General features: G+C 48.0%; 1 protein-coding gene across 1 annotated transcript in view; it reads left to right on the top strand.

Moving 5' to 3' along the window:
* LOC119389803 (endoplasmic reticulum transmembrane helix translocase) overlaps positions 1-16,742 on the top strand; it is a 554,079-nt gene that overhangs the window by 320,710 nt on the left and 216,627 nt on the right. The window contains exons 12-14 of the mRNA XM_037657194.1: positions 441-616; positions 2,547-2,657; positions 5,408-5,533. Of these exons, the coding sequence (XP_037513122.1) occupies positions 441-616; positions 2,547-2,657; positions 5,408-5,533 (413 nt within the window). The remainder of the gene's footprint in view (positions 1-440; positions 617-2,546; positions 2,658-5,407; positions 5,534-16,742) is intronic.

The following is a 16,742-nucleotide window of genomic DNA, read 5'->3' as shown; positions in this document are numbered from 1 at the left end:
CTACATCATTAGAGTCCACATCCTGACCACATCTATTTGCCTTAGCACGCTGCAGAAGTGCGATGGCAGTGTGATGACGCGCAGGTGTGCATGGTGAGCTGTGATAGCATGCCAGCACATATGAAAAAGGCACAGGTCTCCCTCATCGTGCCATCTCAGTGGCCTCAAACATTTCTTTGGATGTTCGGCAGCCATTTCTGCCTACAGCCACACAACTGGAAAAGAGCTAGACTACTTGAATGTAAGCGATGTCCTTTATGTCATGCAGAACTAACATGTGATTATAACGCGTTTTGCAGTTTCATTGTAGAAAAGATATGTTTTCTCGGTGACTGAAAATTCAATTGGAAGTCAGCACTGTCCACATGGCCTTGCACTGTAAGCATGACCACGCAGCCTTTGCATTGTGGCTGGAAATGATGCCGGCTATTGCGTTGCAGGCGACTGTGTGGTTCCCAGGCGGGGCCGTGCCCCCGGTTTGAAGATCTTCAGCCGCTTCCACTTCAGCAGTGCCCTCAAGCGCATGTCGGTGGTGGCGGGCTTTGTGCCCCCTGGAGCGATGGAGACCACCTACATTGCGGCTGTCAAGGGGGCTCCGGAGACTCTCAAGAGCATGGTAAGCCACTGGGACGTTTTTTTGTTTCTTGCATTATGGAATGCTGTGCATCTTTCTGTCACTGCAGTAATTATTATCGGTATTGTGGCATTGGCCTTGCAATTCCAGGTCATGAACAGCATTGTGACGTGGCATTCGTCAATATGAAATAGCGTGTCTTCGAGAAAGAAAAGTCAAACCAGCCAGATAATTATTGTTGCATGGCCTCCCAAATTGCATGTTTTTGAGACAGTAGGAGCTCGGTGATATGATGACAGCTCATATGAATTTCAGTGTGTTCCAAATTTTTTTGTGATCCTGGCCAAAGCTCATTAGCCTGCAATGTGCAATCGTGTGTGGGGTTCTTGGAGGCTCTAATGCGCTTTCGTATGCCTTTTCTTGCAGATTACAGTTGGCGTTGGCATCACAGTTTTTTGTCGGCAAAAACTGCACGTCTTTTGTCGGCAGCACCAGCTAGGTGCTGTTTTTCTCAATTTCGGCTAGACACTAGTGCTTTTTTTTTAACCCTTGAATCTGAGATGATGTCAAACGCTTTTATTACAAGGAAATTTTGCCAGCAGTAACCTACAGGCAACTTATCAACAAGGCTCTGGTGCACTGTGTAGTAATGTTCTAACAAATTCATAAGAAAAAAATAAACATGGATGCTGTAAAGGAGAGACAGAAGTGTGTGGGGCCTAACTTGGACACTGTCCGACACAGCTGGGCCTAGCTGGTGCAGCCATGCTGGACTGGCGCACTTTGAGCCAAGTCTATGGACAATAACACAGCCACGCACAGTCCTCCTTAAGATCTAAAGTATTTTCACTGGCGCTTACAATTAAGGAGCAGAAGGTTCTGTTTTCTAATTGGGATCAGTGCTGCTGCAGTTGTTGTGTGACGAAAATTCGAAACTGTTATGAAAGCCGCTGTTCTTGCTACAACAAGCTTGCCTGACTGCATGCAAGGTAAGCAAACGAAACTCTGGCAACCTGGTGGCCGTGGCTGCCACTTCACGGCCGGTCATTTGTACCCCAATCGAGATAAACCCCTGCGCTTGCGGCCATTGCTGGGTGGCCATAAATAAAAAATATTCGAGAAAAACATGGTCACATATGTCAGTAGCATATTGTAGGGGGCATAAGTAGGCAGCTAGATAATTTATAACATAATTGCTTTACCAAAATAAGTTAGACTGGTTGATGTGCATTCATTTCCTTTTTTCTTTTTGCACTATATATTGGTGTGTACTAATGGGGAACACTGTTAAAGACGCAAAGTTGGGCTGTTTCTCAGTAGTGTGCAGCAGTAGATAGCGCAGAAAAACTGCTTTGCCATTTGATGGGAGAGATGCTCACCTCAGAAATGGCACAGAGTGCTTCTATATTCGTCAGTGCGCGCTGCCATACCTGATCATAGTGGGAGTAGAGGTGGCAAAAATGACCCTAATGCAAGACTCGGGGAGGGGGGGGGGTCTGAGACTGTTGGTAAACTTGTGATTAACTGTGAGCCATCTCTTTTCTTTTCATTCGATGTATTGACACTTGCCCCCCACCTCCCAAAAGTACCTCACCTAGTTTTGCACTGCCTCCAGGATTGGCATACTTTTGACCATGCGATGATGACGTCATCAAACTGTAATCTGTGATCTTTTTGCTTTGTTCGCGTTTATGAGGCATCTGAAGCAACCATTGACTTCATACCAGTCGGACGAAGTGAATCTCAGAGACCATGTAGGAAGAAGCACATGGCTGAGATCTGTGCTGCAACAATTCCAGCTGCTCACAATTTTTCCTGACACATGAAGTCAAGCTATGCTCCGATACTGTATGTGTCCCTTCACTTGAACCAGAACCAATGATTTCTATTTTTAAGAAGACTGTGAATATTCGGAAAACTGGAAGTAATGTCACTTGGTACTCATGCCACTGGCCTTGTGTCTTGTGTGCAGTTTGCCCACATTCCCAAGGACTATGACGAGGTGTACTTGCGCATGTCACGCCGTGGTGCCCGAGTGTTGGCCATGGGACGCTGTGTGTTGGGACAGTTGAGTCACCAGCAGGTGAGCACACTGGAAAGTTTGGTGCACCAGACATCTTTGCAGCACTGCCACGGGGCATGTGCCAACTTGGTCGAGCAGAGCTATTTTGGCTTTGAAACTTGAACTAGCCAAGTCTAGTCAAGCCAGCACCTGCTAAGTTGTGCAACCTGAATTTTTTCACCTGCTGGTACGTTTGTTCATCTACATGGCATCTGGTGCCAGTTTTATGCAGTGGCACCCGCATGCCAACAAGACTAATGAAGGAAGTGCCTGAAAAAGTTTCTTACTAGAAAAGCAGTCAACTTTTATGCTGCTGTCAGGAAATGCGTGCATTTATCAACAGCATAACAGTCACCATAAATAACCAGGTCGAAGGCAAATACATGGGTTGTTTAACTGGGACTTGAGAAGATAATTTTTATGACAGCAGCATTCCTAGCATTGTTTCCAGAATGCCTTTGCTCATAGATGCTGAAACGTCTGGTGAAAGAAATGGTTACTTCTCCATTTCACTTTTAGAGTGTAGTAACTTTTTTCGGATGAATGTGAATCTGTCAAGCATGAATGTTTCTGTACATAACCGCTCATTAATGTGACACTGAATCAAGCTCTGTTAATTTGATCCGAATATGATCTAGCAGGTGAAATGAATTGAGCTAGCAAAAAGTACCACTGCTTCATTTAGTCTAATGCTCACCCAAACCTTTTGGGGCATCATAGTGCACCTACATCTAATGCACACCAAAAGGCAGTGATTCCCTCAGCTCTGATGGTCAGTTCTTTAGCATGTAAAATGACTTCTCTTGTAAATGAGTTCCTACATTTAAAGCCTAAAACTTGCACATCACCCCTGTCCTATGCAAAAACTGGTTTAACTGCCATTTTACAATAATGCCAGCTTTGATGGTAGGTACCCTTATACATACTTGTGCAATGGCCGCACTGATGAAAAAGCCAGAAATTTGTTACGAAAGTCCCACCAAAAAAATGTATTTAAAAATTACCGGTGTATTAGCCACACCTTTGATTTTTGACAAGGTTAGCAGTGTTATCTATTGTGTGCTGCGAGAATTCCTAAGCTCTTTTCTTTTTCCGAAACCCACGACTGTCTGGTCAAAAGTTCGAGAATGATGACAAATGTGTGCGCCCAAGGAGGGACACTGAGAAAAACATTCGAAGACTAGCAAATGGCTCTCGCCCGCTTGCCAAACGCAGCCATCAGAAAAATAAAGATAAGCCCTTCCGTGAACTATCGGGGCCCCCCAAACAAATCGCCGCTGTTCACCAACAGGAGTGCCTTGAATGATTCAAACAGCGCCTCTTCCATCAACGATTGGCACTCCAAAATTGGTGCACACGGGGCTCTTATGGGAGCCGCTCTCCCAATCAGCAGCGACATTCGTGATGGCAAATAGCGGCTTGGTAAAAGTTGAAAAAGAAAAAAGAAGCTTTCTTTTTTGTTTTTCTTCAGAGCATGCGTGCGGCCGGAAAGCAAACGTAACGTTGCTACCACGCTACCGTGTCCCTGATTTCTCGTTTGTCCCACCATTACTAGTTTCGGTTTCAATTGTGAAATAGCTGACATTTGGGCGAGTTGGATGTCGTTAAACATGTTGAGTGGTTTCAGCATGAACACCAGCGCTGGTGTTCCCTTCTTTGCCTCTGTCCTTGTTTTGCGCTGAAAACTACTCATCACGTGTGAATTGTAAGTCGACCCCCCAACTCTGGATGATGTGTCTCACTAGTGTAATGGTTCGACCTACAATCATGTATATGTGGTACTTCTGCAGTATGTAACAACCTATTTCAACAGAGATGCTGCATGTGAGAGTGCATCACATGAAGCAAAGGCATTTCGCTTAGAGCCACCAATGCGTGGATCCGGACCTTTCTCTCTGTCATTGTACGACGACATGGCAACATCTGCATCGAAGCAAATTTTGTTTTCTTTCTTTTTCCGCTTCCTTCTGTACAAGCAAGTAGTACTGCAGTTCAATAAAGGCAAGTACCGCCGAAAATATAAAAAAAACAAATTTTGTTTTGGCCTTGTAATGGCTACACCCGCGATTCTCACCTCAAATTTCGGGACCCGCCACGGTGGTCTAGTGGCTATGGCGCTCGACCCGCAGGTCACGGGATCGAATCCCGTTTGCGGTGGCTGCATTTTCGATGGAGGTGAAAATGCTTGAGGCCCGTGTACTTAGATTTAGGTGCACGTTTAAGAACCCCAGGTGGTCAAAATTTCTCGAGTCCTCCACTCATATCGTGGTTTTGGGACGTTAAACCCCAACAATTATTAATTGCCTCAGATTTCGGAAAAAAATCTTGCAGCCATGACACGCGTACAACATTGTAAATGCAGTTTCCATTTTGTATTAGCACACCAATTGTCTTGAAGAAAAGGTGCTCATTGAAATGTGATAAATATTGTCATGGGGAGAAAAGGCATTGCAGAATATATTTACGAGGTACGTACAGAGTTAGCGCTTCATCTCTGGTAGCGAGTGCTTCAAAGCAATATGGAAATCGGTAGCTGCCATTTTCTCTTTTTAATCTACCAAAGGCAGGCTGGTGTTTTCAGGCTGAGTCTTCAGTGAATGGGCTGTCCCTTTAGGCCACCAGTGTCAGTTACATGTGGGCTTACCTGTGTGTTGTTGCGAGGTTGATTTCATAATAAAGATAATTTTTGTCCAAATGAAATGTCTAGGGTCAAAACAAAGGAAGCTTACTGTATCACTAAGAGAGTGAATGGCGCGCCTTTGTGATTTTAGGTGCGAGACCTTAAACGGGATGCAGTTGAGCAGAACCTGGACTTTGTTGGATTTCTCGTGATTTCATGTCCACTCAAGTGTGACTCTCTTGCTGTCATCAAGGAAATACAAGCCTCCAGCCATCATGTGAGCATGCTGTCCTACTGTCATTATCAGCTGCAACACTTAAAAGAGCGCTTCTGTTGCCCTATTTGAGTGAAGGAAATGATTTTCCTCCACACCTTAACTTGAAAACAGCGTTTTCAAGTTAAGGTAGTATGTGGTGGTTACAATGGGGGAAGAAATGTTATTGCGTTAAGAACATTTTTTGTGAGTTATTGATCACTTGTCGTTTCCAGGAAAGCCAATCAGAAAGTTGAGAAATGTTTTATTGCGAAGAAAAATGTGGGACCCATGTGTATCACTGACCACTTGGGCCACTTTCATCAAGTGGGGCTCATATGTCCTGCTGTCCACTTGAGACAGTTTACATTTTCTTATGAAATGGTCGGACGCAATTTGCATGTAGCGGAACGTTACACACAATGCAAATGTACTTTGTGTGCACTCCTTTTTTGCTAGTTGAGCACTAGCGGCACCACTGTCGCGTGCCTGTCAAGTACGGGTAGTGAGTGTTTCCGGAAAATCGATGCTCATTGTGAACACCACTCATCGTGTCGTCATATTGCTAGGATTCTCTGGCCAGCTCCAGAATAGCTGCAGTGCTTCCTCAGCAGGGAGATGCATCTTGTTGCCTTTCAGAAGAAAAACTGTGGCAGCTATGCACTAGCAGTGTGAAGACTGAGGAAGTTCCTTGCTAGTATGTTATTCTATACACAGCTATGCCTGCTCTTTTCGGTGTCCGTCTCTTTCTATATCCTTCTTTCTTCCTCTCTCGTTTTCTCGTCTCTTCCCTTTCTTTTTCTCTCTCTCATCGTCCTCTTGCACACCAGAGTTATTGCATCCCACGTGGAACAAATCGGCGCTCTGGGCGTGAAGCACAAGATGAATGAGAGCATGAAGAAGAAGAGGGCACGTTCGCAGGGCTGCTGTTACAGGTAGTTTTCTGGTGTCGCCACACGGCATGGTGAAAGGCTAACAGCTCTGCTGTAAAACAACGCAATCACTACGGACCGAACAGCCACCACGCTGTCGCTGTGCACGCTAAGCCTAACATGGAGCATGTAAATCACACTGCTCTTCGTTAAACATGTGTAGTTTATCTATTCATGCTTAAATATCATAAAAAACAGCTGATAGCTTTTGCTAAGTGGTTACTGTAGTGCAAGAAAGACAAGATTTATTCACACAAAGTCTTTTTCGGGGTCTAAATTAGGCCACAAAAACGCCCAAAAACTGAAATGCGAAGACATAAAAAAAAAAAAAAAAGTGCTCCTTGACTTGTTCCGTGCTTTCACCTAGCAGAAATGTCACGAAACTGTGTAAATAATGTTGTAGTATGCTCAGTGGATGCAGTTAGTGGTTTGGATGTGGTAGCGCGAGGAACAAACAAGGAATAAAAGCTGGGACGTATATGTTCCGCTGTCCAACAAAGGGTTAAGCTTGAAAACAAACATAGAGTTTCCTAAAATGACCTAGAGGGAACTCTGGCGCTGCGATCGTTCAGCCACCATGGGAATGATGGGTAGTACACGGATTTGCCTAGTCTTCGTGCTTGTGGGCTTCGAACGCACTTGTGGCTTTGTTTATTGCTATGCTTTGGTTTTCTTTCGGATAAAAGAATGGATCGTTGTGAACTTCGTGACCAGATTTGAATCGGTGAGCCTGAAGGAGTTAAAGTGGTGAAGTGAAACTGCTGATTTTTGCTGAACTTCGTTTTGCGACAAAGCGGATGCAGGCGACGCGGAGCCAAACGGAGCCGAAAGAACGAAGTTTAGACAAATCCGTGTACTACCCATGATTCCCATGCTGGCTGAAGCGTGATGCATTGCAGCTCCCATAGACACTAGCGCCAGAGTTCCCTCTAGTAAGTATTGTAGGAAACTCTATGAAAACAAAGGCCTGTGAAGTGTGCGAAATACGAAATAGATGTGCACAGCTGCAGAAGTAGTATTTCCATGCAAACTTTGATGGAGGCATGGCTGAATTCATTTATCACAGCATAGTACAGGAATTCACCTTTTTGATGGTGTGGCATGAAAACTCGCTGCTGACACATTGATGAACATGGCGTAGTCCGGGGCATAGAGTTTCCTGAAATGACCTAGAGGGAACTCTGGCGCTGCGATCGTTCAGCCACCATGGGAATGATGGGTAGTACACGGATTTGCCTAGTCTTCGTGCTTGTGGGCTTCGAACGCACTTGTGGCTTTGTTTATTGCTATGTTTTGGTTTTCTTTCGGATAAAAGAATTGATCGTTGTGAACTTCGTGACCAGATTTGAATCGGTGAGCCTAAAGAAGTTAAAGTGGTGAAGTGAAACTGCAGATTTTTGCTGAACTTCGTTTTGCGACAAAGCGGATGCAGGCGACGCGGAGCCAAACGGAGCCGAAAGAACGAAGTTTAGACAAATCCGTGTACTACCCATGATTCCCATGCTGGCTGAAGCGCGATGCATTGCAGCTCCCATAGACACTAGCGCCAGAGTTCCCTCTAGTAAGTATTGTAGGAAACTCTATGGTCCGGGGGGAGGGGGGGGTTGAAAGTTAAGGCTGTGCTGATGAGTGCCACATGAGACAACGTTGTTGCATTTGAAAATGTTTATCACACCACCAGTCAGGTCGCGAGGCCTATCGAACTGACCTACATGGCAAAGCCTTGCACACTGTGGCAGTCAACGAATACAGCCGTATATCCATTGAAATTCTCTTGGAAGCAGTTAAGCAGCGGCATGTGAGTGCACCTCTATTTCGTATTTGGCATATCTTGCAGGCTTTTGTTTGTTCTAAAAAAAAAAAAGAGCAACCAGGCAAATGTCAGCATGAAATGCTTGATTCTGAGGTTATTGGAGATGGCTTGCCACTTTGTAACTGAAGTGTTAGCAGTTCAAGCAATAATTAAAAATTTGAACAATGAAATGTGGTCAATTCATTGACACTTAGTGATGGAAAAACATACTGGTTGTAAGTACACATGCCTACCGCTATTGTGCAGTTGGTATGATTTTTCTACGGCATTTGGTCTTTTTTTAAAATCTTGGTAAAAGTTAGCTGGGACAGCCCGTGTGTACAATAATTCCATATGTTTTGAACAACCCACAGTTAAAGAGAGCGAGCAGCACCAGTGCTCACTGCTGGTTTCTCCAGTCTCGTGGCTTTTACTTTTTTTCCGGCTTATCGTTTGAGCTTGCAATAGTGTGTGAACTTGGTCTGAAGCATTATGAATCAAACAGCGCACGCATACGGCCAGGACACAGACAGGTAGCATATGACAGTGCTGACTTATTAGAGCCTTTTTTTTTTCACACATATATAGCGAATCAGCCTCTTCAAAGGCAGATGAACACTTCCCATCAACTTGGAAACCCCTTGTTGTATATGTGTGCTGTTTGATTCATAACTTGTAACCCCCTGCACTTCTGAAGCTTTCTTATGTTTTCTTAGTCTTTTTCTCAAGCAGGCAGCGCGTGAAGCTAAGTTCGTTTGATTCGTGCCGATGTCTGTTTGTAGAGTGCTTCAAAAAGTAACATGGGAGAATTCATGAGCATCACCCAGTACCAGAAAAAAAAAAGTCCCAGCAAGGCTAAATATTTGCAACATCTGTAGTGTCTTGAAAATGCTTCTCGTCACCCTTGAAAAAGCTTTCACAGGCTCTTGATGTCTCTGCTGAATGTTAGTTGTGTACAGCAGCTTTTTAATGAAGCTGGGGACAAGTAAAAATTTCTGCTGTGCAATTACTCTAACATGCAGTCAGATTTCTAGGTCAAGCAATTGACGTGATGTTTCCATGAACGGTTTCTACAAATATGAACACCAAGACAAATATCGTCCCATCTCACCAGTAACACTTTGTCGCCGTCGAAAACATCCCATCTGCTCCTGTGCCTGTTACATCAAGGGTCCCACAGGGCTTAGTCATAGGTCCGTTGTTATTTTTTATTTTTATTGACATTACAAGTAACATTGATTGTAAAATTTCTAAGTTTTTGCAGATGACTGCGCAATATATATAGGGGGAAATATGTAATAATGAGGACCATGTTTTGCTGAATGACACACTTGTACTCATCGATTTTTTTTCTACACACTTAACGGCAGCCTCGTAACTATAGTTCCACAGCACAAGTATTTTGGTTTCACAATAACATCAGACCTTGACTGGACACCACATATTAAAGTGACCGACAACTGATTTTTCTTGACCCAGTGTTTGTAGCTGCACTAGTTAATCCCAAAAGCACGTAGTTATTTTACAAGCAGTATTTTTCGATCTGAAAGGCTCTAAACACAGACGTACCATTCCTCCAGCAACGCTGAGAATTGATAGCGATGCCGTCAGCCCTTCCCTCGATTTGTGAAAGCTATCAGTGTTTGAACTCCTTTCGTAGGAGTTCCTGTAACTATGCTTAGCCACCTTTATTAATAGCTTTTCAACTATTTTTGAAAATAACAAGCTGTTACAATGAGATGATGGGGCATTATACACTTTCCCTGTATTTGTACCGCGTTGTGTGCGCATGCGTCCAAGGTTGCCTGCGCCTGTGTCATGGGTGGCTTGTCCCGGCGTCGTTACTCTCTCGATGCACGAGCCAAGCCATGTCATCGAAAACGTCACTACGCGTATGCGCGGCCGCGCCGAGTAGCAGTGTGCGTCATTTCTGAGACGAAGTGTAGGTAGCAAAACTATGTCGCTCCAAAATCTGTGGGGTCCGCCGTCTACTCCAAGGAATGGGCGCTCAGCGGGATTAACAAAAAACCATTTATTATTAGAAAGAACACTTTAAGGAAAACGTTACGGCGGCAAGAGCAAACATGGAACGAACTCACAGACAGTTTCTACGCACAACTTCCGTGCCGGTCCCGCTAACCTTGGCCGCGGCGGACCGCACGCCGCGCACACACGCACACCTCAAGCCAGTTCGCCGAGCACTCTCCCTTGACAGCTCTCCGCCCGCTTATGAAGGTGGTCTGCATCCGGGCGCATGCGTAGTGGCCCTCGCTGCTGTGCCTTGTCACTGCCGGTGCTGACATAGGCGAGGGTGGTGATCTGGTGATTATCGAGGGTTCCCCACACATTCCCCCTCTCCAAAGAAGGCGTCGCCTCACCGCCTCCCTTGACGACGTCCTCGGTGTTGGCGGTGTCCCACGCAGCACCTCCGGTCTCGTTTTTCGGCTGTGGCTCGAGCCGGGCACCACTGGTCTCGTGCTTTGTGCACTGAACGAAGAGCATTTGTACGCTCACTTCGGTGTGGTGCCAGCGCTGAATGTAGTTGTCCGCATCCTGGGCGGTGCTCACTGTTCGGAAGCCGAAAGTGGGTGCGTTGTCGATAGTGCCGAACTTGGCGGACACCACCTTACCGCGCTTGCTAAACAGCGCCTTCACGTCGGCTGCTTGCTTGGCTTTGGCCATCCCACTGCCCCACAGGTTGCTCACGGGCTTTTCGTCTGCTGCTGCGTTGAGCCTCGCATTAGTAGACGTGCCGGCAGCCCTTGTCGCTGGCGCCGTGGTCCTTTTGGTCATGGCATTGCCGGCTTCAGCGGCATCTTTCTTGGCCTCCAAAACAGCTGCAGCTATTTTTGTGGCCACTGTGTCACCGCCGGCCTTGATGTTCTCTGGCCTGTAATTCATCACCATTTCTTGACCGACCGGAGGCGCCGTGTCTTGACGAGAGCCTTGTTCTGGTCTGCCGTCCCGGCTCGAGTCGGAAGCAGTGACAGGTGTCGACGTCGACACACTCGACGTCGCGGCGGCTAGGTCCTCCTGCATCGCCGCGGCCACGCCCGTGTTCAAGTCGACGTTGTCGTCGGCCGGCATCACCAAGGCCGCCTCACCCTCGTTGGTGGCGTCTGTGTCGTCCTCGCCTGCATCCATTGCCGGGGCCTGGTCCACTCGTAGCTCCCCAACTGGAGCCTTCGCGTTGGCATTACCGGCGTCCGCGGTCTCGCCCTCTTGTGCCGGTGTGCAGTCTCGCCCAACCGGGGCCGTCAGCCATCCGAAGTTCATCATTGGGACCACCACGCCCTTCGCCGCGCAATAGGCTGCGGATTCGGCGTGTCCCCGTGCCGCGCAGTACACTGCGGAGGCTACGTCGAGGCGCTCCATCGTCTCCAGCAGCATTTGAAGTGCGGCCTCCATTATTGCTGGCAGTAGACGGCGCCGATTTCACGTTGGGCGCCAGTTGTGGGGTCCGCCGTCTACTCCAAGGAATGGGCGCTCAGCGGGATTAACAAAAAACCATTTATTATTAGAAAGAACACTTTAAGGAAAACGTTACGGCGGCAAGAGCAAACATGGAACGAACTCACAGACAGTTTCTACGCACAACTTCCGTGCCGGTCCCGCTAACCTTGGCCGCGGCGGACCGCACGCCGCGCACACACGCACACCTCAAGCCAGTTCGCCGAGCACTCTCCCTTGACAGCTCTCCGTGCCCGCTTATGAAGGTGGTCTGCATCCGGGCGCATGCGTAGTGGCCCTCGCTGCTGTGCCTTGTCACTGCCGGTGCTGACATAGGCGAGGGTGGTGATCTGGTGATTATCGAGGGTTCCCCACAAATCTTAGCAACCTGGAAACTGCGTGCACGGTTGCATGAGCACGCTGAAAAGTTGCTCAAGACGCGCTGACGAGCATGGGATCATTACGTCACGCGAAGGCAGCGCCACTTTAATGCATACTACTAACGCAGGCCTATATGTACATTTTTATGGAGTAATACCTTTTAATATAAAGAAACGAACAATATTTCAGTACTAACAAAAAAATAGTCGACCGCGTGCAACAATCAACAGTCACGTGGCCGGGTACATCGAATCGTTCATGTTTTTGCCGCCAGAGGCGCCACAGGTAATTTTTCGCGGCTCTCAGTTAAGAAATAAAAATCTAAATCCACCTCTCATAAAAAAAACAGGGTTGGTTTGAGTCAATGCGACGGACAATCTTTCCATCAGTAGAGTCATCTCATTTCATGTTCTGGGCAGTTGTCGGTCCCTTTAACAACATTACATCTTGTGCATTACAAAGGCTTTTTTTCTCAAGAGGGGTCTGCGGCTGGTGCCAACTAATGAAATTATTAGGGGTGTGCGAATTCGAACTTCCGGAAAATAAATACTATAACAGCTCCATTCGCTTAAAATCAAATCACAGTGCTTCTAAATGATGCACGCCAACCCAATTCTCCTCACGAACTTTGACCTATCAAAAGGTTAACACTTGCATAACCGCGCCTATTCCCATCAGTAGTATGTTATCGATGACTTCAAGTTCCAATTTTGGCGCTCTCTGAGATCTTCTGAACAGCATAGGGTAAAACAGGCAGTATTTTATCAGTTTCTTTTTTCTGCCGCGAGGCGATTTTTAAACCTCCTTTGCAGAAGGGGAGGTGAGCGCTCATGGTTTCAATTATAGCATTGACTTTGCTCGCGGGCGCTCCACGAAAACGGCGAATTTAAATGGATTCCGATGATTGTGAGTGTCGATCTCTGGATAATAGTAGCAGCACAGACACGGAAGACGACTTCGATTCGTTGTACTTCGGTACGGAGTCGCGTGGTTAGTGCCGCCGGGGCACGGACACACAGAGACCGATGTGTACACGCTACTGGCTCAGACGAAAGTGAAACCCCCACTCTTTATTGGGCACGAACATATATGATGCACTCATGCAAGTAACAGGGGGTGCCACGCTCTAGTGGCGGCCTAATAAAAGGGCTGAATTGTGGTGACCTCTACATCTCCCCCCCTTGTGAAAGTCCGATGGGAGGATGGAGGACGCCAAACACATCACAATGTCACAAGTTCAAACGGTGCGGCGGAACAACGCGCCGGCTGTAACGGGTTCGTGTAACACCATCACTACGGTCCCTGGCTTCAGGGGAATGTTGCAAAGGCTGCCCTTGGGGGACCGTAGGTTCCACGCTGTTGGCAGATTGAGGTTCCTGAAGGGGAACTTGCTGCGGTGGCGATGGTTGCTGTGCAGCTGTTGGCAGCAATTCCTCACAGGAGGCAGAAGGCACGAAAGGCACTAGGTGACGGCGGTTGCGCTGTAGAACACCACCTTGGTCTGTTTCAACCACGTAGCTTCTTGGCCTTTGCCCCGGGCTTAGGACCGTAGCTTGCACTTGGTCAGGGGCGGACCCACACACGCCGACCCGTTTGGAGAGGTAGCAGGTCTCGAGCTCCATGATGCCTATTGTAGTCGTCGGACTGCTTACGCTTGTAGGCCGCATCCTTGGTGACGACATCTTTCCTAGGCAGCCAGTTGGGACGTAGCTGGGAGTTTTGCTTCGGGACTGTGGTTTTCAGCTGACGTCCCATCAACAGCTGGGCTGGACTGAAGTCATTGACTCCCAGAGTGTCGCCCCGCCACGGTGGTCTAGTGGCTATGGCACTCGGCTGCTGACCCGAAGGTCGCGGGATCAAATCCCGGCCGCGGCGGCTGCATTTTCGATGGAGGCGAAAATGTTTGAGGTCCGTGTACTTAGATTTAGGTGCACGTTAAAGAATCCCAGGTGGTCTAAATTTCCGGAGACCTCCACTACGGCGTCTCTCATAATCAGATCGTGGTTTTGGGACGTTAAACCCCAGATACAGTAGAACCCCGCTGTTACGTTCCTCACTGCTGCGTTTTCCCGGCTGTTACGTCGTTTTCCGCCGGTCCCGGCATAGCTCCCATAGGATACAATGTATTGGGAACCCCGCTGTTACGTCGTAGCTGTCGGACCGTTCCCGTATGATACGTCGCGAAGTGTGCTCGGAGCCGACCGAGTCACGACCAAAGAGAGCGGCCATGGTGCATTTTCACGCAGCTTGGCCTCGTTTGAACGTAATATTAGCCGCATGAGAGGCGCAAGCAACAGAATCTTTCAATTGATCCAAACAAAAGCATGGCCTTCGAGATTCAAATTGCAAAGATGGCGTCTATGACGTAACTGCTCGCGAAAACAAGGCCTTCGAGATTGGCATTTACTATTGACAAAAGCATAGCCTTTGAGATTTGTATTGCACAAACATGGCGTGTATGACGTAATTGCTTGCGAAAGCAAGGCCTTCGAGATTGGCATTCACTTCTGCCATCGCGTTGGCGTAGACTCATCATCATCGTTATTTGTCGGAGAACGGGAGGAGTTCGAGCTGGTTAGAGCTCGCATGGTCGTGCGTGCGGTTCGCGGTCGGACTCGCCGCGCCGGTCGTGATTGCGTGTGCTTAGTTCTTTCATGCCTACAGCTGTTGGTGTTAAAAAAATCACATACGTTGATTACATTTCTGTGGATGAGGCCGTCCTAAGCTCCGCATTTCTATCCATCGACTAGATCGCGGCTGAGCGCGCCAATTTTCGTGCTGCTCGTAAGAATTGAAATAAGATTCTGTACCACTAAATATTTTGCCGTTTTTCCTGTTTTTCGGCTCTTACGTTTTCCGTCTCTTACGTTTATTTCCTACGGTCCCTTCAAAAACGTATCACCGGGGTTCTACTTTATTATTATTATTATTATCCCAGAGTGTCCCGATAACTGAGCAGAGCGAGGTGAGGGTATTTGGACTTGCGGAACAAGTCCTTGACTGTCCGTACCGTCCTGTCTGCCTCTTCGTTTGACTGGGCGTAATGTGGGCTACTGGTCACATGGTTGAAGCTGTAAGACGCTGCATATGCCGCTAACCCTTACGACGAGAATGGTGGGCCGTTGTCCGAGCTGACGTCTTGTGGGATTCCGTGGCGTGCGAAGATGCTTTTGAGAGCATCGATGACTGCCCGAGCTGTAATGCTTCTCAGCGTCACCACCTCAGGGAACCTCGAGTAGTAATCCACCACAATGAGGAACGTCTGGCTATTGAGATGGAACAAGTCCATTCCGAGAAATTCCCAGGGACGTCCAGGTAGAGCTGTGGAGACTAGGGGTTTTGCAAGGTTCACACGGGTGGAAGCGCACTGTTCGCGTTTGGCGACGAGAGAGGCGATATCTGCTGAGATACCCGGCCACCAAACCGACTCCCGAGCTAGGGCTTTGGTCCTGTTGATGCCCTGATGGCCTTCGTGCAACAGCGTCAAGACCGCCGGCCGAAGGGACGATGGGATGACAATCTGGGGGCCTTTCAGCAGGATACCGTCGCAGACAGAGAGCTCGTCCACCACGAAGGCGTACTTCGACACATGCAGAGGTAGCTTGGTCTTTCGTGGCCAACCTTGCTGGCAGAAGGAGATAAGGGCCTTGCACTCTCCATCGGATTCTTGTGCCTGTCGTACATCTTCGGGGCTGAGTGGTAAGTCTTCCGACATGCAGCTGACTACTTGTGCTGCGAAGAGTTCCACTGTGTCTACAGGAGTGGATGCCTTGTGCGTGATACGTGGTAAGGTATCTGCTGTTGCTAGCAGTTTTCCTGGCACGTGCAGCATGCGAAACTGGTGCTGCATTGTCTTGAGCCGTAGTCTCTGAATACGAGGCAGCAACACGTCCAGTTCTATCTTGCCCAGAAGTGAAACGAGAGGCAGGTGGTTGGTCTCGACGTCGAAAGTGATGCCACGGACAAACTCATCGAACCTTTGGATAGCCCATGTCGTTGCCAAAACTTCTTCTTCTGTCTGGATGTAACGCTGTTCCGTACCCATCATTGACCTCGAAGCGAATGCAACTGGGCGATGCTCTCCCGAGGGTTGAGTCTGCAGCAATACCACGCGGAGTTCGAAAGAGCTTGCATCTGCAGACACTGTCGTGGCATACGACGGGTGGTACTTGGCCATGCACCTGTCTCACGTCGAGAGTTCTTTGACCTTCTTGAATGCTGCCTCTTGCTCATGCTGCCACACCCAACTCGCAGACTTGTTCAGCAAGGCTCTGATGGTTGCTGTGACGTCCGAGATGTGTGGCAGGAATCTGGCGAGATGCTTCACCATTCCAAGCAGTCGTCTAACACCGGCGACATCTGTGGGAGCTTCTATAGCTTTGACCGCTTCAACCTTGCTTGGATCCGGCCTGATACCCTGAGCTGAGACGACAACTCCGAGGAAGGAGACCTCAGATACCCCAAAACGACACTTGTCCTCGTTCAATGTGATGCCTGCTTTTGCAAGGCGAGATAGCACCTGGCTCAGTCTGGCGTCATGCTCCTGGCGGGTGCGTCCAAAAACCAAACTATCATCTATCATGTTGGCGACCCCTTCTTGGCCCTCCAGGATTCTTGCTGCCATCTGTTTGTGGAAGTACTCGGGAGCGGAGGTGATGCCAAAGGGGAGCCGGCAAAA

Source organism: Rhipicephalus sanguineus, chromosome 1, assembly GCF_013339695.2.
Source record: "Rhipicephalus sanguineus isolate Rsan-2018 chromosome 1, BIME_Rsan_1.4, whole genome shotgun sequence".
NCBI lineage: Eukaryota > Metazoa > Arthropoda > Arachnida > Ixodida > Ixodidae > Rhipicephalus > Rhipicephalus sanguineus.
The sequence above is the reverse complement of the archived record's forward strand: the minus strand, read 5'-3'. Positions and strand labels throughout refer to the sequence as shown.